Source organism: Neltuma alba, unplaced genomic scaffold (genome assembly GCF_004799145.2).
Source record: "Neltuma alba isolate B1F8T4 unplaced genomic scaffold, ASM479914v2 tig00005425_pilon, whole genome shotgun sequence".
Lineage (NCBI taxonomy): Eukaryota > Viridiplantae > Streptophyta > Magnoliopsida > Fabales > Fabaceae > Neltuma > Neltuma alba.
Genome location: NW_021634107.1, coordinates 41,671 through 68,848, shown reverse-complemented (window position 1 = coordinate 68,848; position 27,178 = coordinate 41,671). Strand labels below are relative to the sequence as shown.

The 27,178-nt window shown below is 36.2% G+C and overlaps 1 protein-coding gene across 1 annotated transcript; it reads left to right on the top strand.

Moving 5' to 3' along the window:
- Window positions 1-2,688: 2,688 nt before the first annotated feature.
- On the top strand, window positions 2,689-26,657 carry LOC114747734 (proline-rich receptor-like protein kinase PERK3). The gene is made up of 19 exons (XM_028936082.1): window positions 2,689-2,923; window positions 5,329-5,442; window positions 10,466-10,534; window positions 11,057-11,125; window positions 11,648-11,716; window positions 12,238-12,306; window positions 12,829-12,897; window positions 13,420-13,488; window positions 14,601-14,669; window positions 15,782-15,850; window positions 23,451-23,555; window positions 23,886-23,945; window positions 24,213-24,569; window positions 24,836-24,922; window positions 25,027-25,097; window positions 25,518-25,597; window positions 25,775-25,910; window positions 26,261-26,428; window positions 26,535-26,657. The coding sequence occupies exons 1-19, from the start codon at window positions 2,689-2,691 to the stop codon at window positions 26,655-26,657; spliced, it is 2,088 nt and encodes a 695-aa protein (XP_028791915.1).
- The last annotated feature ends 521 nt before the right edge of the window (window positions 26,658-27,178 follow it).

The following is a 27,178-nucleotide window of genomic DNA, read 5'->3' as shown; positions in this document are numbered from 1 at the left end:
ACGCCGGATTTGATTTCTAGCTATACTAAGCTTGGTTTCTCTATTAAGCATGGGGGGCTATTTGTTTTATCTCTAATTAATTATATATTTCTTTCTCCATTTTTTCACCTCATTTTTTCTTATATTTTTTTTACTCATTCTCTCTCACTCACACCTTCTATAAATAAGGATATTTTGAGAAAATAAGTTGCATTTTTTCTTACATATATATTGTTTTTAATCATTTTTAACCTACTTTTTACTTTGTGTAATTTAATTATTTTGAAGCTTTTTAAAAGGGCTGGAGCAATCAGTAAAGAAGCCTGAGGTGGAGGGCTCACAATAATAAGTAATGTTTTAAAGTTGGACCAAACCTCGAACCAAAAAGACTAATAGATCATGATTCAAATAGTTAGAGAGCAGTCAAACCAATAAGACAATAATTAAATAAGTAAAAGACATTAATTGTCCTTTCGGTTTACCTAAATCACAAAAATATCCTTTTTATTTTGAAAACATATATAAATCTTCTCAAAATTTGAAACGTAAATTATACAAATCTCTCCTATATATATACATATAGATTTCGGATTCCATTTTTATTCATTTAAATGGTTAGTTAATTGTTAAATTTGACTTTTTAACTTCTATCTTAACCAAAAATACTCCTCTTTAGTGCAGGAGTTATTGAAACATTTATATTACCTAAAAAATAAATTTGTATACAATATAAAACTAACTCTAATACATATATTTTCAAAATTTTCATATGTTATGAAATTTATTGATTTTGATTATCTCATAAAATTTTATAGTATTTAAAATTTTTAAATACAGAACTTGAGAATAAAAATGAACACGCTCATATATAATAAGTTGCATTCCAACTCCCAACACATTTCATTGAAATAAGTTTCTTTAATACCATTTCACCGCAACAACTACATGTTTTGGTTTTCTTTTCAATTTTCACTTCCCAAGGGCGCATAAAAAGTATAGTCTTTTGTTTAAAATTTTTGATGGTGCCGCATTGGGTGTTGCTCAAAAATCCAAAAGGGAGATGGCTTCTACAGGGCGGCGGTTTGGACGACTCCTCTTGCAAAACCAAAAGCGAGGACCAGGCTCCTGTCTCTCTTCTTCCTCTTTGTTTAGCTAACGAGCATATCCCTAGCCATGGTCACGTTCTAATTTTAATGGATTTTCCCCCTTTTTTAATAAGAAGGCAAAATGAAATTAAAATTAAAATAAAGGAGGTTTTACTGACTGCAAAAGCAGCTAGGAAAAAAAAGTGAGAATCTAAGAACCCAGAGAAGTCTTCAAAAGAAAGAAGAAAAATAGGATTAACATAAAAATTACGAAGTAATGCAAGAATTTCCTGCCAAGTCAGTGAGGAAATAAGATGATTTTGCAGCCGCAATGTTGATGAATAGTGTGCCCACAAATAATGGTCAGGGTAGGATGTGACCTTGAACTGCAAATGGCTGAAGTTGATACCCAAAGCAAAAAAACTCTCAGATGGCTTGATAAGAAAGGATGTCCAGGCTTGGAAACGCATTTCCAATGAAATTCCATTAGTGGAGAGCCCTGCCAGCAAATAAGACAGAGACAAAAACATGTTTCTTGGACCTTTTTGAATTTATGCATGATGATGCTCTACCTATCTAAGATTCTGAGAAGATTGGCTGAAAAGATTGCTTGACAAGAGATCTTGAATTAGCAAAAGCTAACATAGAAAAAGAGAGTAGCACTATTTCATTTACAGTTGAACTAGAATCTTCCAATTTACCCTGATGATTTCCTCCAGATATTATATATTAATTAAGTTCCACAAGCCATGTCCAAGAATGTCCTAATGAAAGCTGTAGAAAAATATTGGATTTTTTCCTCTCATTTTCTCTAATAATGTAGTTTCGATCCTGTTGTTAGATTTAATTTTCTTTTATGATAACTTCTTCCTCTTCTTTTCTCTTCTTGTTTTTCTTGGCCTGACTTCTTTTCTCTTCTTCAATATTATTCCTTTTACTTTCATCTTTGCATCTGAGGGACAGATCTTGAGGGGGCTTGCGAGACACATGGATTAGTTTTTTTCCCTAGCTTTAGTGAGTGAGACTGTTTGCCCTTTTGGTTTTTTTAATAACGGCCTTGACTCGCGAGTCAATGCCGGGATCCAGTCCAAAAGGGTGGCTGGGAGTAGGTCGGAGCCACTCGAATGATAAAATTTGACTGACTTCTCATTGATGAAAAACTGGTATATATAACTGAAAATATAACAAACTATACAACTATTATTTTAATATAAAAACTAATTTAATGTGGTTTTTTATTTTATCTCTCGTATTTATCTATTTTTCTTAAATTAATTCTTATAATAGTTTATAAACAACATTTCAATTATAATTTACCGTTTATGAAATAAATACCAAAGAAGAAGAGTTTTGTTTAAAATATGCTCATAAATAGTTAGGTGAATGATTCCAAAGGAGCATTAACAAATAATTTGTGGCGAGTGGTGGAAAAGTGGGGCATTTTCCTGGAAAAGCAAGCTTGAACCGAGTGAGGACAGAAGAGAAAAAGGCTGTAAAATGGTTGTAGGGAGATCGATGTCTCCTTTGTTGGTTGCTGCCTTACTGGAGCACTAGTTCGGCAATTCTTCGCTCTCGGCCTCCTGCTTCAGATTATTGCTTGCGCCTGCATAGTCTCCATTCCAGCATGTATTCTTGGGAGCTGCGGCCCCTTACTCTCGTTCTCGTACTCGCTGCTTCGGATCACCTCATTGTCCTTCACGGTCAAGAAGTGCCTCGGTACCAGACGGAGCCGCCGCCGACTCCGTCCAGTTCTTCTAAGTACGGAATAATTGGAGGAAGTGTGTTTCTTTCGGTGATCGTGGTGGGGCTTTGTGCGATTTACTTCAAATGTAGAAAGAGAAGGAGCAGATCACTCAGAGGTAAAGCCTTTTTTGCTATTCTTTCTTTTACACTACGTTTGGTACAAGCTTTTCGGAGGGGAGCCCTTCTTTGTTTGGCTGGTGTAATTTTTTAGGAAGTGTAATTTTTTAGGAGGGAAGGGGAGTAACTCTCCTCCCCTTGTTTGGTTAAAATATTTTTAAAAAAGGGGAGAGGCTCTTCTCTCCTCCTCTTCCCTTGTAACCTCCTTTCCAAAAGTAAGGTTTTTTGGAGGAGAAATGAGAGATAATATTTTAATTCCTCATATATTCTTTTGATTTGTTAACCCCTAATCAGTCGTATATATTTTTACATAAAAGAGTTCTTTTGAATATCTAACAAGAGGTTGCTTAGATAATTGTCTCCAAAATTAGTGAGCACTCGTAAACTCTTTTTTTTTCCTTTTCTTCTAATTCTAAGAGGCCATTGGTATTTTCTTTCACGTTTAAAGTCTTTTCTTTGATTGAAATCTATCATTTATGACTTTTTATCTTGATTTCCTATAAGTGTGTGACTATGTTTTATAAATTAAAATTGATGAATTGCATTATATGTATAGTTATATTTTAACAAAATAAAAAAGTGAGGTTAAAATAGTTAATTTTTCATTAGAACAAAATAAAGTATTATTAAAATTGCTCTCTCCCCTCCCCTCTAATTAATCCAAATAGGAGATCATTAAATCCCTCCCCTCCCTTCCGCCTCCCTCCGCTCCTCTTTGTGGCTCCCCTCCCCTCCTCTTCCCTTGACTAAAATCCCTCCCCTTTACTTCTTTCCGTTGAATCAAGCACAGTGTACTGTTAAGGATTAGCTTGAGGTTTTTGTTGCAGGATCTATTTCACAAGAGAGAGAAAGACAAGCAAATATCTCTACTCTTGCCTCTTCTTCGTGTTACTTAATTTTACTTTTACAATCAGTATTTTACATAAAAATGACCCATACCCTTTCCTTTCCTTCTTGGATCATTTTAAAGACCAGCACAACTCTCGGTATCTCCTTCAGGTATAATTCCATATAATAATCCTCCAATCCTTAATATAAGATCTATTTAACTAATTTGATTAGACTAAGAAAGTTATGTAAGTTAGTTAATTATAAAAAATATAACATGTTTTTCCTAAAATATCATAATTATCTTTCTTAATATCTCATCTCCCTCTTCTGCTTGGTTATGGTTGAGAGAGTATCCATAAAAGTAATTTAAAAAAAATTGATAAATATGATAAATAAGTCTTATATTTAAGATCAAATCAAATTAATAATTAAATCTTATATTAAGGATAGAAGTAGTACATGATTATTTTAGAAGGTAAGCACCTCGTGCAAAGTGAAGGTCGCACTGATAGTGTGGAAATGGGTGAGTACGAAACTGGGGCCTGGCTCTTGCGGAGTTGTAATGTGGGAGCACGTTTCGGAAAGATTTTGGAATTCCGCATTTAATTTAATCTTACTTTATGTTCGGAGATTAGTATTTTGCATAAAAATTATCCATACCCCTTTGTCTCCTTCTTCGATAAGTTCTCAGGTTGTAAGAACGAGGCCAGCACCACTATGAGTATCTCCTTCAATTATAATGCCATATAATTCATGATTATTGCATAGGTTGGGTTGGACTGATTGTGTGGAATAATATATCTGCATGCGTAAATATTTTTTCCCCCTTAATTGAAGGCAGGGGGTTATAACCGTCCTCTGTCCCTGTTTCATCAGATCGATGGCTGATGTACAGTAAATAAAATGGATATATAGGTTGGATCTGCTCGGGTCGGCCCACTAGGTCATCGAAATAGGTGGAATGGGCTGAGCAAAATCCTTGTCCCGATCTGTATATATAACTGACCCTGTTTTGAACAGATATACCCATGTGTGCATTCCAAAAAATGTTTTTGTTGTTTACACCACACTGCAATTGATCAATTGATCTGATGGACGCTTAAAGATTTCATATATCTACGTAAAGAAATTACTAAATCTTAATAAAAAGCAAAATGGGTTAATGACCAAGTTTGCCTCGAAATTTTTTTGTGTAGGAATTGTGGATTATTTGGAACTTTTTTCAGATCAATATTACCCTAGAAATGCTTAAAAAAAAAAAAAAAGCCGTGCCATCCTTAACCGTTAACGTTAGTTTTTAATAGTCAAGGCAAATCTGCTCCTTCTTTTAGCACTTATTCCAAACACTCACAAATTTTATGTGAAAAATTTCCGGAAAAAATTAGACCTTAACCCAAAAACAAAAGCATTTACGTTTTGAAATGAAAAACTATGCTTATTAAGAATATAATTTGTACGTTTCAAGAAATAAAGAACTAAACAGGTAACAAATGAAATACATGAAAATTAACTTTCAATAAAACATGATAAATTTGTTAGCCTCCTTCAATATGGTTGTTACTATGCCTTGCAGACTCTAGGCAAATCGCTAATGGTGGGAATCTTTTGCCGGTCAACAAGCCACCCTCAAGAAGCCAAGCCAAGCAATTAGCCTCTACTGTGCCTTCTCACGCTCAAGTACAACTAGGTAAGGTTAAATTTAAAGTTATTTGTTACTACGAATTGTGAGACGCCGTGGCAAGCCATTAGCAAGCATTGTGCCTTTTCAAGCACAATTAGGTCAGGTTAAATTCAAAATTATTTGTTGATCATGGTACAATTCAAATGCATTATGAAGGATAACTTTTGGACAAAATCTAGATTTCGACTTTGTATGCTATATCCAAAAGAATTCATGGACTTCGTATTGCCACCCAAAGTGAAATTTCTGAAAAGTAACTTTTATTGATGTACGATAAATCCCTCAGCTTCTTTCAATATTGTTGTTACATTGCCATTCAAAATCAATCCAAAATGCCAATGGTGGAAATCAATTGCCAGGCAAAAATGAAGACTCAAGAGGCCGTGACAAGCGATCAGTCGACATCGAGCCTACTCCAACACCACTAGGTAAGATTGAATTCAAAATTATTTATCGATCATGACATAATTCAAATGCAATAGAGGTGATACCATTTCACCTACCTTGACCTACATTTATCAGTATCTGCTTGCATTGTGCAGAAGAATTCACTGTTTATTACTATTCAAAATGAAATTCTTGAAAAGTAGCTTTTAATGAGGTGTGATAAATCTGTTAGCCCCTTTATGCATGGTTGCCATTGTGCCATTTTAGATGTTGTGTTAAGACATTAGCTTGCATTGTGCCTTCTCAAGCATAAGTAGGTCAGAATAAAATTCAAAATTCTCTTGATTGTTGTAAAACCCTTAACCTCAAAACATTATAAACTCGTCATCAAATCACTACTATGGTAGAAAAGGAAAGCTGTTACAACAAACTTACCATAGTAGAAAGAAATTGCATAATTTTAGAAATTAACATTTAAACTCGGTTCAAACTCAAACTCTGTTGCATGCAACTAAAATCATTCATTAACATCCATTGGGCCTCCGAGCCTCCGGTCCGGGTAACAAAAGACATCAACATCAGCCCATCCAAATGGTTTCCAACAAAATAAGTCAAAGTTTCATAAGACGCTAGAAATGGCCTCCAGCCAACCAAAATAAGGAGATAACATTCCCTCCAGTTTACAATAAGGCCGGGCAATCAAAATGTTTCAAAAAGGGCCCTAAATGTGGCAATATACAACTAGCTATACATATACAAGGGCTAGAGGCCTAAAGCTAACCAAGCTCAAGCCTCTGCGTCTCTTCTCGATGACACATGCCCAAAACCTTCACCTGAAAACATTGTAAACCACGGGGTGAGACAACGTCCCAGTAACCAGCCTTTCCAATTCAAGATACAACTAAATAGGTGCTCGTGAGGTGTCAAGTGGGGCAGTTCACAAGTAATATTATAAATGCTAGCCACGACAAGTCATGCAAGTGCCATTATGCAATCTCATTAACCATATCCCTCAATTTGGGGGATTTTTAAGAGCCGAACCCGGCCTATCCCTCACTATGGGGGACGTAAGGAGCCATAAAAGGCCTATCCCTCACTCTAGGGGACGTAAGGAGCCAAAAGGCCTATCCCTCACTACGGGGGACGTAAAGAGCCAGCCATCATGCATTAATGGAGGCCTTACCACGTGGTAGTAACTATCAAAACTCTCATCAATTCCCAATTCATGCATCATGCTCAAACCGTAATCAAAGAGTAAATAATCATTTCACAATTAACTTCTTTCAGTGGCCTATCTTTTGCAAGTTCAAAAATTCATTCCATATCAATCGAAACCCTACAAGATGGTTTTCCTTTTCAATATACAACATACAATCTGAACACAATTTGTTACACAGAGCATAAAACATAAATCCACTCACAATACCACAAAAGCATGTAAAAAGGATTGGAAAGTGGTTACCTCTCGCCTGAGCAAGGAATAACAAACCAATAACACGACCCTGTGCACCAACAAGGCTCACAATTAGTCTATAAAAGCACACAACCAACATGTATTAACTTTCAACTAATAATGTGGCTAAAACAACACTTGGGGACACAAAATTCCTAGCTCCAACCAAAACTCTACCCAACTAAAAAGGGTATAACTATCAAGGCAACACCCCAAAGTCATAAAAATCCATTAAAACCTTAATTCCTTTCCAAACATCAATTAAAATTCATAACCTCAAGGACTCACTATAGGAATTCAACATCCAAACATCTCATTTGAACAATTGAAGTCTTAACAACATTCTAAACCGATTAAACATCTAATTTAACCCTCCTTAACATAACCCAAATAACAAAACTCAAAATCAACCTCCACATTATCATCCTCAATCACAAACCTCCCATTTCCATAAACCCTAATTTCAAAAACTCAAGTTCTTTAAATCCAAGAAAACTACACCGATTAAATACTTAGACTAACCCAAAACAATCAATTAAACTCAAAACAATCGGTCAAAAACCTCAATTCCATAACAACCTAGAAAACTCTAGAGTTTCACTATAAATCCTCAGAAATTCCAAGAAAGAAAGTAGATTAGAGGTTAAAATCACTTACTTGAGGTAATGGATCCTTAGAAATGCCCCCTCCAAGCCAGAAATTTGAAACCCTAGCAGAGCCTCTCTCTCTCCCTTCAGATTTTCTAATTTCCGCACATCTGACCTCTCCCCGCGACTATATAGATTCGACCCCCTTCGCCGCGGTGAACTAATGCCAAGAGGGATTACTCACCTGAAAACTTGACTTTGTCGTGACGAACTCCAATATTCACCGCGGCGAAAGCTTCCCGAGAGAAAACTCTCGCTTGCCCAGAAAACCTTCGCCACGACATGCCCTAATTTCACCACGGCGAGACCTTCTCGAGAGGGAAACCTTGCTCACCTGAACAACTTCGTCGCGGCATCCCTCTGATTTCGCCGTGGCCAAACCTTCCCGAAAAGACACCCCCTGGAACTCTCGGTTCGCCATGGTGAACAAACCCTAAGAGGGGTCTGTTCACCTATTCCTCCAACATACCTCAATTCCAACCTAAACACCAAGATCAAGGTTATATCACTAATCTATCCTCAAAATCAACCAAAAGAGGTTATTAAAACCCGATAAAACTCAAGACGTTACAATTGTGACACATTCTAATGCATTCCCAACGATAACCTTTGGATTGACTAAATCTAGATTTATTGGTCCAAAAGAATTCATGGTTTATTACTGCCCAGAGTGTAATTTCTGAAAAGTAACTTTTAATGAAATACGATAAATCCCTTAGCTCCTTTCAATATGGTTGTTACACTGGCTTTTCGAATCAATCCAAAATGCCAATGGTGGAAATCAATTGTCAGGAAAAAATGAAGACTCAAGGGGCCGAGAGAAGCGATCAGCCGACGCTGAGAGTCCCCCAACACCACTAGGCAAGATGGAATTGAAAATTATTCATCAATCATGACACAATTGAAATGCAATAGAGAGGACACCATTTCACCTATCTTGATCTAGATTTATTAGTATTTGCTTGCTATGTGCAAAAGAATTCACTGTTTATTGCTATCTAAAATGAAATTATTCAAAAGTAGCTTTTAGCGAGGTGAGAAAAATCTTTTAGCCCCTCCATGCATGGTTGTCATTATGCCTTTTGAGAAGCTATGTTAAGAAATTAACCTGCATTGTGCCCCCTCAAGCGCAAGTAGGTCGGGTTAAACTAAAAATTCTATTGATTGTGACACATTCTTATGCATTCCTAACGATAGCCATTAGACTAACTAAATCGAGATTTGTTGGTCCAAAAGAATTCATGGTTTATTGCCACCCAAAGTGAAATCTCTAAAAAGCAATTTTTACAAATACATGATAAACCTCTTAGCTTCTTTCAATATTGTTGTTACATTGCCTTTCAAAACCTATCCAAATTGCCAATCGCGAAAATCAATATGTAGGCAAAAATGAAGACTTAAGGGGCTGCGACAAGCGATCAGCCAACACTGAGCCCACTCCAACACCATCGGGTAAGATTAAATTCAAAATTGTTTATCGATCATGACACAATTCAACTGCAATTGAGATGACACTATTTCACCTACCTTGATCTAGATTTATCAGGATTTGCTTGCTATGTGCAAAAGAATTCGCTGTTTATTGCTATCCAAAATGAAATTCTTGAAAAGTAGCTTTTAACGAGATGTGATAAATCTATTACCCCTCCATGCATGGTTGTTATTGCGACTTTTGAGAAGCCCTATTAAGACATTAGCTTGCATTGTGCCTCCTTCAGCGTAAGTAGGTCAGGTTAAATTCAAAATTCTCTTGATTGTAACACATTCTAATGCATTCCCAACGATAACCTTTGGATTGACTAAATCTAGATTTGTTGGTCCAAAAGAATTCATGGTTTATTGCTGCCCAGAGTGCAATATCTGAAAAGTAACTTTTAATGAAGTACGATAAATCCCTAAGCTCCTTTCAATATGGTTGTTACACTACGTTTCCGAATCAATCCAAAACGCCAATGGTGAAATTCCATTGCCAGGCAAAAATGAAAACTCAAGAGGCCAAGAGAAGCAATCAGCTGACATCGAGCATCCCTTAGCACCACTAGGCAAGATGGAATTGAAATTATTCATCAATCATAACACAATTGAAATGCAATAGAGAGGACACCATTTCACCTACCTTGATCTAGATTTATCAGTAATTGCTTGCTATGTGCAAAAGAATTTTCTATTTATTGCGATCCAAAATAAAATTCTTGAAAAGTAGCTTTTAGCAAGGTGAGAAAAATCTTTTAGCCCCTCTATGCATGGTTGTCATTGTGCCTTTTAAGAACCTATGTTAAGACATTACCTTGCATTGTGCCCCCTCAAGCGCAAGTAAGTCAGGTTAAATTCAAAATTCTGTTGCTTGTGACACATTCTTATGCATTCCTAACGATAACCTTTATACTAACTGAATCTAGATTTGTTGGTCCAAAAGAATTCATGCTTTATTGCCATCCAAAGTGAAATTTCTGAAAACTAATATTTCTTGATACATCAATATTATTGTTACATTACCTTTCAAAATCTATCCAAATTGCCAATTGTGAAAATCAATTTGCAGGAAAAAATGAAGACTTAAGGGGTCGAGACAAGCGATCAGCCAACACTGAGCCCACTCAAACACCACCGGGTAAGACTGAAATTGAAATTATTTATTGATCATGACACAGTTCAAATGCAATTGAGATGACACCCTTTCACCTACCTTGATCTAGATTTATCAGCATTTGCTTCCTATGTGCAAAACAATTCACTGTTTATTGCTATAAAAAATGACGTGCTTGAAAAGTAGCTTTTAGCGAGGTGAGAAAAATCTTTTAGCCCCTCCATGCATGGTTGTCATTGTGCCATTTGAGAAGCTATGTTAAGACATTAGCCTGCATTGTGCCCCCTCAAGTGCAAGTAGGTCAGGTTAAACTCAAAATTCTGTTGATTGTGACACATTCTTATGCGTTCCTAATGATAACCTTTAGACTGACTAAATCGAGATTTGTTGATCCAAAAGAATTCATGGTTTATTGCCACCCAAAGTGAAATTTCTGAAAAGTAATTTTTACTGATACATGATAAATCTCTTAGCTTCTTTCAATATTGTTATGACATTGGCTTTCAAAATCTATCCATATTGCCAATCGTGAAAATCAATTTGCAGGCAAAAATGAAGACTTAAGGGGCCGAGAGAAGCGATCAGCCAACACTGAGCCCACTCTAACACCACCTGGTAAGATTGAAATCAAAATTATTTATTGATCATGACACAATTCAAATGCAATTGAGATGACATCGTTTCACCTACCTTGATCTAGATTTATCAGTATTTGCTTCCTGTGTGCAAAACAATTCACTGTTTATTACTATCCAAAATGAAATGCTTGAAAAGTAGCTTTTGGCGAGGTGAGAAAAATCTTTTAGCCCCTCTATGCATGGTTATCATTGTGCCCTTTGAGAAGCTATGTTAAGCGGTTAGCCTGCATTGTGCCCCCTCAAGTGCAAGTAGGTCAGGTTAAACTCAAAATTCTGTTGATTGTGACACATTCTTATGCGTTCCTAATGATAACCTTTAGACTGACTAGATCGAGATTTGTTGATCCAAAAGAATTCATGGCTTATTGCCACCCAAAGTGAAATTTCGGAAAAGTAATTTTTACTGATACATGATAAATCTCTTAGCTTCTTTCAATATTGTTATGACATTGGCTTTCAAAATCTATCCATATTGCCAATCGTGAAAATCAATTTGCAGGCAAAAATGAAGAGTTAAGGGGCCGAGAGAAGCGATCAGCCAGCACTGAGCCCACTCCAACCCCACCTGGTAAGATTGAAATCAAAATTATTAATTGATCATGACACAATTCAAACGCAATTGAGATGACACCGTTTCACCTACCTTGATCTAGATTTATCAGGATTTGCTTCTTGTGTGCAAAAGAATTCACTGTTTATTGCTATCCAAAATGAAATTCTTGAAAAGTAGCTTTTAATAAGGTGTGATAAATCTGTTACCCCTCTATGCTTTGTTGTTATTTTGCCTTTTCAGAAGCTCTGTTAAGACATTAGTGTGCATTGTGCCCTCTCAAGAGCAAGTAGGCCGGGGTCAATTAAAAATTCTGTTGATTGTGACACATTCTTATGCACTCCTAACGATAACATTTAGACTGACTAAATCTAGGTTTGTTGGTCCAAAAGAATTCATGGTTTATTGCCACCCAAAGTGAAATTTTTGAAAAGTAATTTTGACTGATACATGATAAATCTCTTAGCTTCTTTCAATATTGTTATGACATTGGCTTTCAAAATCTATCCATATTGCCAATCGTGAAAATCAATTTGCAGGCAAAAATGAAGACTTAAGGGGCCGAGAGAAGCGATCAGCCAACACTGAGCCCACTCCAACACCACCTGGTAAGATTGAAATCAAAATTATTTATTGATCATGACACAATTCAAATGCAATTGCGATGACACCGTTTCACCTACCTTGATCTAGATTTATCAGCATTTGCTTCCTATGTGCAAAACAATTCACTGTTTATTGCTATCAAAAATGAAATGCTTGAAAAGTAGCATTTAGCGAGGTGAGAAAAATCTTTTAGCCCCTCCATGCATGGTTGTCATTGTGTCATTTGAGAAGCTATGTTAAGACATTAGCCTGCATTGTGCCCCCTCAAGTGCAAGTAGGTCAGGTTAAACTCAAAATTCTGTTGATTGTGACACATTCTTATGCGTTCCTAATGATAACCTTTAGACTGACTAGATCGAGATTTGTTGATCCAAAAGAATTCATGGCTTATTGCCACCCAAAGTGAAATTTCGGAAAAGTAATTTTTACTGATACATGATAAATCTCTTAGCTTCTTTCAATATTGTTATGACATTGGCTTTCAAAATCTATCCATATTGCCAATCGTGAAAATCAATTTGCAGGCAAACATGAAGACTTAAGGGGCCGAGAGAAGCGATCAGCCAACACTGAGCCCACTCCAACACCACCTGGTAAGATTGAAATCAAAATTATTTATTGATCATGACACAATTCAAATGCAATTGCGATGACACCGTTTCACCTACCTTGATCTAGATTTATCAGCATTTGCTTCCTATGTGCAAAACAATTCACTGTTTATTGCTATCAAAAATGAAATGCTTGAAAAGTAGCATTTAGCGAGGTGAGAAAAATCTTTAAGCCCCTCCATGCATGGTTGTCATTGTGTCATTTGAGAAGCTATGTTAAGACATTAGCCTGCATTGTGCCCCCTCAAGTGCAAGTAGGTCAGGTTAAACTCAAAATTCTGTTGATTGTGACACATTCTTATGCGTTCCTAATGATAACCTTTAGACTGACTAGATCGAGATTTGTTGATCCAAAAGAATTCATGGCTTATTGCCACCCAAAGTGAAATTTCTGAAAAGTAATTTTTACTGATACATGATAAATCTCTTAGCTTCTTTCAATATTGTTATGACATTGGCTTTCAAAATCTATCCATATTGCCAATCGTGAAAATCAATTTGCAGGCAAAAATGAAGAGTTAAGGGGCCAAGACAAGCGATCAGCCAACACTGAGCCCACTCTAACACCACCTGGTAAGATTGAAATCAAAATTATTTATTGATCATGACACAATTCAAATGCAATTGAGATGACATCGTTTCACCTACCTTGATCTAGATTTATCAGTATTTGCTTCCTGTGTGCAAAACAATTCACTGTTTATTACTATCCAAAATGAAATGCTTGAAAAGTAGCTTTTGGCGAGGTGAGAAAAATCTTTTAGCCCCTCTATGCATGGTTATCATTGTGCCCTTTGAGAAGCTATGTTAAGCGGTTAGCCTGCATTGTGCCCCCTCAAGTGCAAGTAGGTCAGGTTAAACTCAAAATTCTGTTGATTGTGACACATTCTTATGCGTTCCTAATGATAACCTTTAGACTGACTAAATCGAGATTTGTTGATCCAAAAGAATTCATGGTTTATTGCCACCTAAAGTGAAATTCTTGAAAAGTAATTTTGACTGATACATGATAAATCTCTTAGCATCTTTCAATATTGTTGTTACATTGCCTTTCAAAATCTATCCAAATTGCCAATCGTGAAAATCAATTTGGAAGCAAAAATGAAGACTTAAGGGGCCGAGAGAAGCGATCAGCCAACACCGAGCCCACTCCAACACCACCTAGTAAGATTGAAATCAAAATTATTTATTGATCATGACACAATTCAAATGCAATTGAGATGACACCGTTTCACCTACCTTGATCTAGATTTATCAGGATTTGCTTCATGTGTGCAAAAGAATTCACTGTTTATTGCTATCCAAAATGAAATTCTTGAAAAGTAGCTTTTAATAAGGTGTGATAAATCTGTTACCCCTCTATGCTTTGTTGTTATTTTGCCTTTTCAAAAGCTCTGTTAAGACATTAGCGTGCATTGTGCCCTCTCAAGAGCAAGTAGGCCGGGGTCAATTAAAAATTCTGTTGATTGTGACACATTCTTATGCACTCCTAACGATAACCTTTAGACGGACTAAATCTAGGTTTGTTGGTCCAAAAGAATTCATGGTTTATTGCCACCCAAAGTGAAATTTCTGAAAAGTAATTTTGACTGATACATGATAAATCTCTTAGCTTCTTTCAATATTGTTATGACATTGGCTTTCAAAATCTATCCATATTGCCAATCGTGAAAATCAATTTGCAGGCAAAAATGAAGACTTAAGGGGCCGAGAGAAGCGATCAGCCAACACTGAGCCCACTCCAACACCACCTGGTAAGATTGAAATCAAAATTATTTATTGATCATGACATAATTCAAATGCAATTGAGATGACACCGTTTCACCTACCTTGATCTAGATTTATCAGTATTTGCTTCCTATGTGCAAAAGAATTCACTGTTTATTGCTATCCAAAATGAAATGCTTGAAAAGTAGCTTTTAGCGAGGTTGGAAAAATCTTGTAGCCCCTCCATGCATGGCTGTCATTGTGCCATCTGAGAAGCTACGTTAAGACATTAGCCTGTATTGTGCCCCCTCAAGTGCAAGTAGGTTAGGTTAAACTCAAAATTCTGTTGATTGTGACACATTCTTATGCGTTCCTAATGATAACCTTTAGACTTACTAAATCGAGATTTGTTGATCCAAAAGAATTCATGGTTTATTGCCACCCAAAGTGAAATTCTTGAAAAGTAATTTTCACTTATACATGATAAGTCTCTTAGCTTCTTTCAATATTGTTGTTACATTGCCTTTCAAAATCTATCCAAATTGCCAATCGTGAAAATCAATTTGCAGAAAAAAATGAAGACTTAAGGGGCCGAGACAAGCGATCAGCCAACACCGAGCCAACTCTAACACGACCGGGTAAGATTGAATTCAAAATTATTTATCGATCATGACACAATTCAAATGCAATTGAGATGATACCGTTTCACCTACGTTGATCTATATTTATCAATATTTGCTTCCTTTGTGCAAAAGAATTCACTATTTATTACTATCCAAAATGAAATTCTTGAAAAGTAGCTTTCAACGAGGTGTGATAAATCTGTTGCCCATTTATGCTTGGTTGGCATTGTGCTTTTTGAGAAACTTTGTTAAGACATTAGGTTGCATTGTGCCTCCTCAAGTGCAAGTAGGTCAGGTTAAATCCAAAATTCTATTGATTGTGACACATTCTGATGCATTCCCAACGATAACCTCTGGACTGACAAAATCTAGATTTGTTGGTCCAAAAGAATTCATGGTTTATTACCACCCAAAGTGAAAACTCTGAAAAGTAGCTTTCACTAATGTACAATAAATCTCTCAGCTTCTTTCAATATTGTTGTTTCATTGCCTTTCAAAATAAATCCAAAATGTTAATGGTGGAAATCAATTGCCAGGCAAAAATGAGGACTCAAGAGGTCGAGACAAGCGATCAGCTGATACCGAGTGTACTCCAACACCACCAGGTAAGATTGAATTCAAAATTATTTATCGATCACAACACAATTCAAATGCAATAGAGATGACACCATTTCACCTACCTTAATGTAGATTTATCAGTATCTACTTGCATTGTGCTGAAGAATTCACTGTTTATTACTATCCAAAACAAAATTCTTGAAAAGTAGCTTTTAATGAGGTGTCATAAATCTATTAGCCTGTCTATGCATGGTTGTCATTATGCCTTTTTAGAAGTGTGTTAAGACATTAGCTTGGATTGTGCCTTCTCAAGCGCAAGTAACTCCGGTTAAATTCAAAATTTTGTTGATTGTGACACATTCTAATGCATTCCCAATGATAACCTTTGGACTAACTAAATCTAGATTTATTGGTCCAAAAGAATTCATGGTTTTTTGCCACTTAAAGAGAAATTTTTGAAAAGGAACTTTTTATGATGTACGATAAATCTCTTAGCTTCTTCCCCTATCGTTGTTACATTACCTTTCAAAATCGATCCAAAGTGCCAATGGTGGAAATCAATTACCAGGCAAAAATGAAGACTCGAGAGGCCGAGACAAGCGATCAACCGACACCATGCCTACTCCAATACAACTAGGTAAGATTGAATTCAAAATTACTTATCGATCATGGAACAATTCAAATGCAATAGTAATGACACCATTTCACCAACCTTGATCTAGATTTATCAGTATTTGCTTACTATGTACAAAAGACTTCTCTATTTATTTTTATCCAAAATGAAATTCTTGAAAAGTAGCTTTTAACAAGGTATGATAAATCTGTTACCCCTCTATGCTTGATTGTTATTGTGCCTTTTGAGAAGCTCTGTTATGACGTTAGGTTGCGTTGTGCATCCTCAAGCACAAGTAAGCTAGGTTAAATTCAAAATTTTATTGATTATGACACATTCTGACGCATTCCTAGTGATAACCTTTGGACTGACAAAATCTATATTTGTTGGTCCAAAAGAATTCATGGTTTATTGCCACCCAAAGTGAAAATTCTGAAAAGTAACTTTTAGTGATGTATGATAAATCTCTTAGCTCCTTTCAATATTGTTATTTCATTGCCTTTCAAAATAATCCAAAATGCCAATGATGCAAATCAATTGCTAGGCAAAAATGAGGACTCAAGAGGCCTAAACAAGCAATCAACCGACACCGAGCCTACTCCAACACCACCAGGTAAGATTGAATTCAATATTATTTATCGATCACGACACAATTCAAATGCAATAGAGATGACAACATTTCACCTACCTTGATCTAGATTTATCAGTATCTGCTTACATTGTGCAGAAGAATTCAAGTTTATTGTGATCCAAAATGAAATTCTTGAAAAGTAGCTTTTAATGAGGTGTGATAAATCTGTTAGCCCCTCCCTCTATGGTTGCCATTATGGCTTTTTAGATGATGTGTTAAGACATTAGCTTGCATTGTACCTTCTCAAGCGCAAGTAGGTCAGGTTAAATGCAAAATTCTCTTGATTGTGACAAATTCTAATTCATTCCCAATGATAACCTTTGCACTGACTAAATCTAGATTTATTGGTCCAAAAGAATTCATGGTTTATTGCCACTTAAAGAGAAATTTTTGAAAAGTAACTTTTAATGATGTACCATAAATCTCTTAGCTTCTTTCAATATCGTTGTTACATTGCCTTTCAAAGTCAATCCAAAATGCCAATGGTGGAAATCAACTGCCAGGCAAAAATGAAGACTCAAGAGGCCGAGACAAGCGATCAGCTGGCACCAAGTCTACTCCAACACCACTGGGTAAGATTGAATTCAAAATTACTTATCGATCATGAGACAATACATAGGCAATAGATATGACACCATTTCGTCAACCTTGATCTAGATTTATTAGTATTTGCTTGCTATGTGTAAAAGTATTCATTGTTTATTGTGATCCAAAATGAAATTCTTGAAAATTTGATTTTAACGAGGTGTGATAAATCTTTTAGCCCCTCTATATGCATGGTTGTCATCCTGCCTTTTGAGAAGCTCTGTTAAGACATTAGCCTGTATTGTGCCTACTCAAGCGCAAGTAGGTCAGGTTAAATTCAAAATTCTGTTGATTGCGACACATTCTAATGCATTCATAACAATAACCTTTAGACTGACTTAATCTAGATTTGTTGGTCCAAAAGAATTCATGGTTTACTGCCACCCATAGTGAAATTTCTGAAAAGTAACTTTTACTGATACACAATAAATCTCTTAGCTTCTTTCAATATTGTTGTCCCATTGCCTTTCAAAATCAATCCAAACTACCAATGGTGGAAATCAATTGCCAGGCAAAAATGAAGGCTCAGGAAGCCGAGACAAGCGATCAGCTGTCGCTAAGCCTACTCCAACACCACTGGGTAAGATTGAATTCAAAATTATTTATCGATCATGACACAATTCAAATGCAATAGAGATGACACCATTTCACCTGCCTTAATCTAGATTTATCAGCATCTACTTGCATTATGCTGAAGAATTCACTGTTTATTATTATCCAAAACAAAATTCTTGAAAAGTAGCTTTTAATGAGGTGTCATGAATCTGTTAGCCCCTCTATGGATGGTTGTCATTATGCCTTTTTAGAAGCGTGTTAAGACATTATCTTGCATTATGCCTTCTCAAGCGTAAGTAGGTCCGGTTAAATTCAAAATTCTGTTGATTGTGACACATTCTTATGCATTCCCAATGATAACCTTTAGACTAACTAAATCTAGATTTGTTGGTCCAAAAGAATTCATGGTTTATTGCTGCCCAAAATGTAATTTCTGAAAAAGAAACTTTTAATGATGTACAATAAATCTCTTAGCTTCTTTCAATATGGTTATTACGTTGCCTTTCCAAATCAATCCAAAAAGCCAATGGTGGAGATCTTTTGCCATGCAAAAATGAAGATTGAAGGGGCCAAGACAAGTGATCAACTGACACCGAGCATCCCTTTACACCATTGGGCAAGATTGAATTCAAAATTATTTACCAATCGTGACACAAATGAAATGCAATAGAGAAGACACCCTACACCTAACTTGATCTAGATTTATCAGTATCTACTTGCATTGTGTTGAAGAATTCACTCTTTATTGCTATCCAAAATGAAATTATTGAAAAGTAGCTTTTTATGAGGTGTCATAAATCTGTTAGCCCCTCTATGCATGGTTGCCATTGTGCCTTTTTAGAAGCTGTGTTAAGACATTAGCCTATATTGTGCCTCCTCAAGCACAAGTTGGTCAGGTTAAATTCAAAATTCTATTAATTGTGACACATTCTTATGCATTCCCAATGATAGCCTTTGAACTGACTAAATCTAGATTTGTTAGTGTAAAAGAATTCATGGTTTATTGCCACTTAAAGATAAATTTTTGAAAAGTAACTTTTAATGATGTACGATAAATCTCTTAGCTTCTTTTAATATTGTTGTTATATTGCCTTTCACAATCAATCCAAAATACCAATGGTAGAAATAAATTGCCAGGCAAAAATGAAGACTCAAGAGGCCGTGATAAGCGATCAGCTGACGTTGAGCGTCCCCCAGCACCACTGGGTAAGATTGAATTAAAAATTATTTATCAATCGTGACACAATTGAAATGCAATGGATAGGACACCATTTCACCTACCTTGATCTAGATTTATCAATATTTGCTTGCTATGTGCAAAAGAATTCATTGTTTCTTGCTATCCAAAATGAAATTCTTGAAAAGTAGCTCTTTACAATAAATCTATTAGCCCCTCTATGCATGGTTGACATTGTGCCTTTTGAGAAGCTATGTTAAGACATTAGCCCGCATTGTGCCTGCTCAAGTGCAAGTAGGTCAGGTTAAATTTTAAATTCTGTTGATTGTGACACATTCTAATGCATTTTATATGGTAACCTTTGGACTGACTAAATTTAGATTTGTTGGTCTAAAAGTATTCATGGTTTATTGCCACCCAAAGTGAAATTTCTAAAAAGTAACTTTTACTGATGTGCGATAAATCTTTTAGCTTCTTTCAATATTGTTGTTACATTGCCTTTTAAAATCAATCCAAAATGCCAATAGTAAAAATCAATTCCCAGGAAAAAATGAAGACTCAAAAGGCCGAGACAAGCAATCAGTTGACACCAAGCCTACTCCAACACCACTAGGTAAGATTGAATTCCAAATTATTTATCGATCATCACAAAATTCAAATGCAATAGAGATGACACCATTTCACCTACCTTGATTTGGATTTACCACTATTTCTTGTATTATGCAGAAGAATTCACTGTTTATTACTATCCAAAATGAAATTCTTGAAAAGTAGCTTTTTAATGAGGTGTGATAAATCTGTGAGCCCTTCTATGCACGGTAGTTGTTGTGACTTTTACGAAGCTGTGTTAAGACGTTAACTTGCATTGTGTCTTCTCAAGTGCAAGTAGGTTAGGTTAAATTCAAAATTTTGTTAATTGTAACACATTCAAATGCATTTCCAATGACAACCTTTGGACTGACTAAATCTAGATATGTTGATAAAAAAGAATTCATGGTTTATTGCCACCCAAAGTCTAATTTCTTAAAAGTAACTCTTAATGATGTACAATAAATCTCTTAGCTTCTTTCAATATGGTTGTTTCATTGCCTTTCAAAATCAATAAAAAATGCCAATGGTGGAAATCAATTGGTAGGAAAAAACGAACACTCAAGAGGCCGAGATGAGAGATCAGTTGACACTGAGCGTCCTCCAACACCACTGGGTAAGATTGAATTTGAAATTATTTATTAACTGTGACACATTTCAAATGCAATAGAAAGGACACCACTTCACCTACCTTGATCTAAATTTATTAGTATTTGCTTGCTACGTGCAAGAGAATTCACTATTTATTGCTGTCCAAAATGAAATTCTTGAAAAGCAGATTTTAATAAGGCATGATAAATCTATTAGCCGCTCTATGCATGGTAGTCATTGTGCCTTTTGAGAAGCTGTGTTAAGACATAAGTTTGCATTGTGCCTTCTCCAGCACAAGTAGGTCAGGTTAAATTCAAAATTTTGTTGATTATGATACATTCAAATGCATTCCAAATGATAACCTTTGGATTGACTAAATCTAGATTTGTTGGTCCTAAAGTATTCATGGTTTATTGCCACCCAAAGTGAAATTTTTGAAAAGTAACTTTTTATGATGTTCAATGAATCTCTTAGCTTCTTTCAATATGGTTGTTACATTGCCTTGTTGAATCAATCGAGACAAGCGATCAGCCAGCATCGTGCCTCCTTAGGCACCACTAGGTAAGGTTGAATTCTAAATCACCTGTTGATCATGACGCAATTCAAATGCATTAACAAGGACAACTCTTCCCCAAACTTGATTTGAACTAATTAGTATTTATTGGGGAAATTGCATTCAAGTCCCAAGGAAGGGATTTAATTATCCTAAAATCCCTTAACAACTGAAGAGCGTGCAATGACGAGTTCCAGTGTAGGAAATGATAACTAGTTTATACTTCTCACTTGCCATGAAGATTTTAGAGTAATTAAATCCCTTCCTTGAGACCTAATTGCAATTCCCCCGTATTTTTTGCTATCAAAAATAAAATTTTGGAAAAGTAACTTTAAATGAGGAGTGATAAATTTGATAACCTCTCTCTATAGGGCTATCGCTGTGCCTTGTGAGAGGCCGTGGCAGGCCATTAGCCCACATTGTGCGTTTGCTAGCATAACTAGGCCAAGTTAAATTCAAAATTATCTGCTGATTATGTTACAATTCATAATAACTTTTGGACTAATTCGATCTAGATTTGTTGGAATTTGTTTGCTATATGTAAAAGATATCATGGTTTATTGCCATCAAAAATGAAATTTTTGAAAAGTGTCTTATTTTTTTAGTGAAAAAGCAACTTTTAATAAAGTGTGATAAATCTCTTAGCTTCTTTGAATATTGTTATTATTGTACCTTGCAAAATCCATCTAAAATGCCATTTAACCTGCACTGTGGCTCCTCAAGCACCACAAGATAGGGTTGAATTCAAAATTTCAAAATTTTCTATTGATGATGACGCAATCCAAATGCAATGATGAGGACGACTTTTTACCTAACTTGTTCTAGATCTATTGGTATTTGTTTGCTATATTCAAAAGAATTCATTGTTTTTTTCAACACCCATGAGTTTTATGTGAAAACTTTCGAGACAAAATTTGACTATCACAAAAAAAAAAGTTCTATGTTTTGAAATTAAAATAGCATACTTATCAAGAACACAATTTGTTTCTTTTGAAAAATAAATTTGTTAGCCTCCTTCAATATGGTTGTTACAATGCTTTGCACAACCCAAGCAAATCAAGAACGGTGGAAACGTTTCGCTGGTCAATAAGTAATCCTCACGAAGCCAAGACAAGCCATTAGATTCCACTAACCCTTATCTAAAATTACACAATAGAAATGAAGTCCTTAGGACAACATTCCACCCAACTCGATCTAATTAAATTTATGGGTATTGTATGCCATATGGAAAATAATTCATTGTTTGTTGCCATCCACAATGAAATTCTTTCATTACGATTGTTACTTTGCGTTGCGGGAAGTGGTGGCAAGCCATTACCTTGCACTATCTCTTGAGTTAAATTCAAATTTCAATGTGGTTGTTAATTATCATGTCCTGCAAAATCCAACCAAATTGCTAATGATGGAAATCCTTTGCCAGTCAACAGGCCAAGCTCAAGAAGCCCAGCCCAGCAGTCAGCCCCGATCGTGTCTTTTCAAGCAGAGCATGGTAAGGTTAAATTCAAAGTTATCAGCTGCTTCCCCTTCAGTTTAGCTGCTATTGGTAGTACCCCGGCCACTTGATCTGGAGTTGCTGAATTTCCTTTGTCATTATATCCAAAAGAATTCATCGTTCACTAATGGGGATTGGGTTTAGCCCAATGGGTTAGTCCCTCACAATTGGGAGAAGTTGCCACATTTAGTACCCAACAGTATCTCGAATAGGATTGTCTCTCATAGAAGGATACATATGCTACCCCTCGTCCATGGGTTCAGCTGGCGAAGGGGTCGGACTCTCTCACCAAAGGGAGGGGGTTCGATCCTGGGGAATGCCACTTTGTTGTGGCTCCAGTCGCGGCGCTGGGGGAGGCATCTCCACAAGCGTAGTGAAGCTGGGTGATTCCTACCTTTGGGCCAGAAAAAAAAGGCTTGCTTGTCATGCTCCCGTGCCCATAGGGACAGGCCCCAGTGGATCAAGCGTTAGGAGCCCTGCCCTTGGATCGTGGGTGAGCCCGACCCCTTTCCTAAAAATTAAGTGTATCAAGAAAAAAGAAGAAGGATACATATGCTTATTCCAAAAAGAAAAAGAAAAAGAACAAGAAGAAAGAATTCATCGTTTATTGCTGTTTAAAATGAAATTCTGAAAATGTAACTTTTAATTAAATGTGTGAGCCTCTTTGAACAATTAGGAGGAATTTATGTTTCAATGTTTTTAAAATAAAATTATATAATTATTGAGAAATTAGTTTATATCTTTCGAGAAATTAAAAACTAAACGAGTAAAAAAGTGGAATAAAATTCTTGAAAGTTAGCTTTTAACGAATTATGATAAACTCGTTGGGCTCTTTCAATATGATTCTTACTGCGCACTGCAGAACCCAGCCAAATCTTAAATGAGGAAAATCCTTTGCTGGTCAACGAGCCATGTGCAAGAAGAGAAGTCCAGCCATTAGCCCAGCCTGAGCCTTCTCGAGCACAAGGTACGTACGGCTAAATTTAAAATTATCTGTTGATAATGGCGCAATTGAAATGCAATCCTGAGGACTTTTCAGCCAACTCGATCTAAATTTCTTGGCATTTGTTTGCTATATCCAAAAGAATTCATTGTTTATGAAATTCTTGAAAAGTGCTCGCAACTTTTAATGAAGTATGATAAACCTCTTTCAATACTATTGTTACTGTGCATTATTGCAGAATCCAACCAAACCGTTGGAATTTGTTTGCTATATCCAAACGAAAATGGAAATCATGACAAGTAACGACTTTTAATGAAGTATGATAAATCCGACAGTTACTGTTGTGCCTTGCAGGATCCAACCAAACCGCCAATGCTGGAAATCCAGAGTCACAAAGCCGTGGAGCACAGCTAGGTACGGTTAAATTCAAAATTATAGGAGTGTTTGGATAGAAACCAAACCATGGTTTTAGAAGTGCTTTTACAGATTACGAAGTAAATATGTGGAGGAGGTTACCTCGTTTTGTGGAAAAGTGCTTCTGAAACCACGGTTTTGGAGCACCCAAACAGGCCCTATATGTTCCTTTGCAGTCCCAATTATTATTGCAACAACTTTAAACCCTGTCCTATGTGGATCCACTTACAGTGGATCTAGACTTGATTTGTTACACGTTTGTTGCAGGTCGATCACGATCTACTCCCAGAGCCTTGGACAGCACAGGCGCACCAAGACTATTTACATATGAGGAATTAGAATTGGCAACAGATGGATTCTCAAAGTCAAAAAAACTCGGCAAAGAGGGCACCGTCTATAAAGGAGTCCTTCCTGATAACAAAATTGTTGCGGTTAAGACGGCAAATTCTAACGTACGGGCAAGGGAGCAGCTCGAGAATGAAATCATGGTCATAAGCCAAGTCCGCCACAGACATATTATTTCCCTCGTTGGTTACTACATTGATGAAGATGAAGCCCGTGGGATGGACATGCTGCTTGTTTATGAGTTCATCCCAAATGGTTCATTACAATCCCACCTGCATGGTAAGACTTGGACCCATTTTCATAAAGGAATAATTATTATAATCTGGGCAATGCGATATTAACCCTCACTTGTTTCCTCTAGTAAATTTGTTCTTTTGGGTTACTACATGAATTAGTGAATCAGCGTCTGTTATGAAAAGAGAGTAGATATATGGTACTTGCATATTATAAATCGTCCGTAAGTATATCTGTTCTAGCGGAATTGATATCTGGCCTGATCTTATGTACGAGTCATAAAAATACTAAGGATGCATAAAATCGTTCAGAAAGAGGCCCAGAAACTATGGACTGGGAAACAAGGATGAAGATTGCTATTGGCTCTGCAAAAGGATTGGCATATCTTCATGAAGGCTGTGAGTTTACCTGAAATTTCCCAACTGTAGAAATCTTAGTTGATTGACTTTATTACTCCTGCAATCGTCCTTTTTTCAGTCCAATAATATTGGTTTCGTTTTAGGTCAACTCACAATCATACACCGTGACATCAAACCACACAACATTCTTCTTCTTGATGATTTTGAGCCAAAGGTAGGTCTCTCCGGTGACTTTATAACCATTGAATATGTAGGTCCACACAAACGCAAGTTCCTAGGCCCTTAGATTTTCAATCAAAACAAATCTGACTTTCCTTGCAAACACCCTTGGATTTGGTATGAAATGGAAATATATATACAATTGCAAATTAAATAGATGGGAAGATGGCTTTTTCATCAAAATCATGCAATTCAAAAAAGTTTGAATTCACAATCTCGTTTCCATAGTTGACAAATAGTATTACGAGGAATTTCAAATTGTTTTCACGCGCCAAAGAGTCCATTCAATTACCATATTAACGTATTACAAAGTCACTGGACTTCGCTCGTCTTGAGTTCCGACGCGGCACTTTGAATATCGATATATGTTACATCTACAACAAAATAATTATGTGTGCTTGTATCTATTAATCAGATAGCAGGCTTTGGACTTGCACGACTTTTACCTGAGACTGACAGCCACGTCCTTCTGTCAGAACTCACGGGATCCATTGGGTAAGTCTTAGTCTGATGATCTTTTATAATCTTCTCTTTTGAATCTCATCCCACAATGCATATGCCATAAAGGATTCCCATTGGACAGTACTTTTTTCTTTTTAATTGCCCCCATTTTCCATGAACTGTTTATTTCAATCTCTAAGAAGCTCTGCTATATGTATCACTGGAACACAGATATTTAGCTCCAGAGTGTGCTTCAAGCGGGAGAAGCAGTGAGAAGTCAGATGTCTACGCCTTTGGTGTTGTGCTTCTGGAGTTGATCACAGGACGAAAAGCTCATGATAAGTTAACAGGAAGCTTGGTTGAATGGGTTTGTACAGTTCTTCGTCAATATATATTTTCTCCTGTTTATAGTATGTCTTGTTCAGATTTGTTTGGAGACGAACGATCTGACATTAGATAACAGAATTGGGCCGCATTAATGTTCATAAAACGTTCTTTCACTCTTAACTCCGGGTTTTTTGTTTCTTTATTTTTCTCTTCAAGTGGTTTTCAGATTAGCTGCGATGACATAACTAGTTCAAGTTATATATCAAGCATGCATTGACCGAACTGGGCAAACCTTACTAGTGTGCCATCAGCTATTTCAAATTTCAATAGAAATAATGGCGCTGAACAAAAAAATCTTAGATTACTGATAATGAATATTTGAAATTGCAGGCAAGACCTAGACTCCCCGAAGCCTTGAATTCGAGAGGTCGAAAATTAAAGGCTCTTGCTGATCCAAGGTTGCAGAATAATTACGACCGTGAACAGATGTTTCGAATGGTTTCATGTGCTGATAGTTGCATTCGGGAATCAGACAAATGTCGTCCTCAAATGAGCCAGGTTCCATGTTTTTGCATTTTAAAATTAGGATGCCTTGTAACTATGTTGAGAAATGATTTTCTCAAGGGAACAAGGTTGAGTTTAATTAATGTGACGGAGCACGCAGGTGGTTCAAACTTTATCAGACGAAACGACTGGCCTGGATAATGATTTCGCTAAGGAAGCCATCGCACGACGTCAACGCGAGGAAGACGCGGGGACGATGAGAAGGATAGCGCTGGGAACTTAAATGCACAGCCGCCGCGGTTACATAATTTGATTCAAAACCAGAAACCCATTTACGCCAAATTATTTATTTTCAGCAGTGTGATTTCCACTTGCTTTGATTTGATGGTTTCATTATATATTTATATATATACATATATTTTGAACTTCTATGTGTTGGAATAATTATATATGTAATAAATGAATTAATATGTGGGTTTGCAGTAAAATAATTATTGGGTAAATTATAGATTTATGCAAATGAATAGATTTAATTAATAGCTTATGCAACCAGCAGTCTCCACATGGTAAATCATATTCTTCTGCTTTTCTTTCTTTCAGGGACTTTCCATTGGAGGGTTGGCCTTAATTAGATAGAAATTGTGTTTTTTTTAAAGGGTGAAGGTGCATTTAGTATTTTTTTTTTCAAATGCATCCAGCACTCTAAAATATTTTATGGTATATCTAACATCCTAAAGTATTTTTTAAGTGCATCCAGCACCATGAAGTATTTCTAGTACATTCAGCACATCAAAGTATTTTTTT

What these genes read in the sequence shown, in the direction of transcription:
- LOC114747734 (XM_028936082.1), top strand. Translation starts at nt 2,689, where the DNA reads ATGTATTCTTGGGAGCTGCGGCCCCTTACTCTCGTTCTCGTACTCGCT. An exon ending in GCCCACTCCAACACCACCTG is followed by an intron (nt 12,307 to 12,828) that starts GTAAGATTGAAA and finishes ATCAATTTGCAG; the next exon opens with GCAAACATGAAGACTTAAGG. An exon ending in GAACTCACGGGATCCATTGG is followed by an intron (nt 25,598 to 25,774) that starts GTAAGTCTTAGT and finishes ACTGGAACACAG; the next exon opens with ATATTTAGCTCCAGAGTGTG.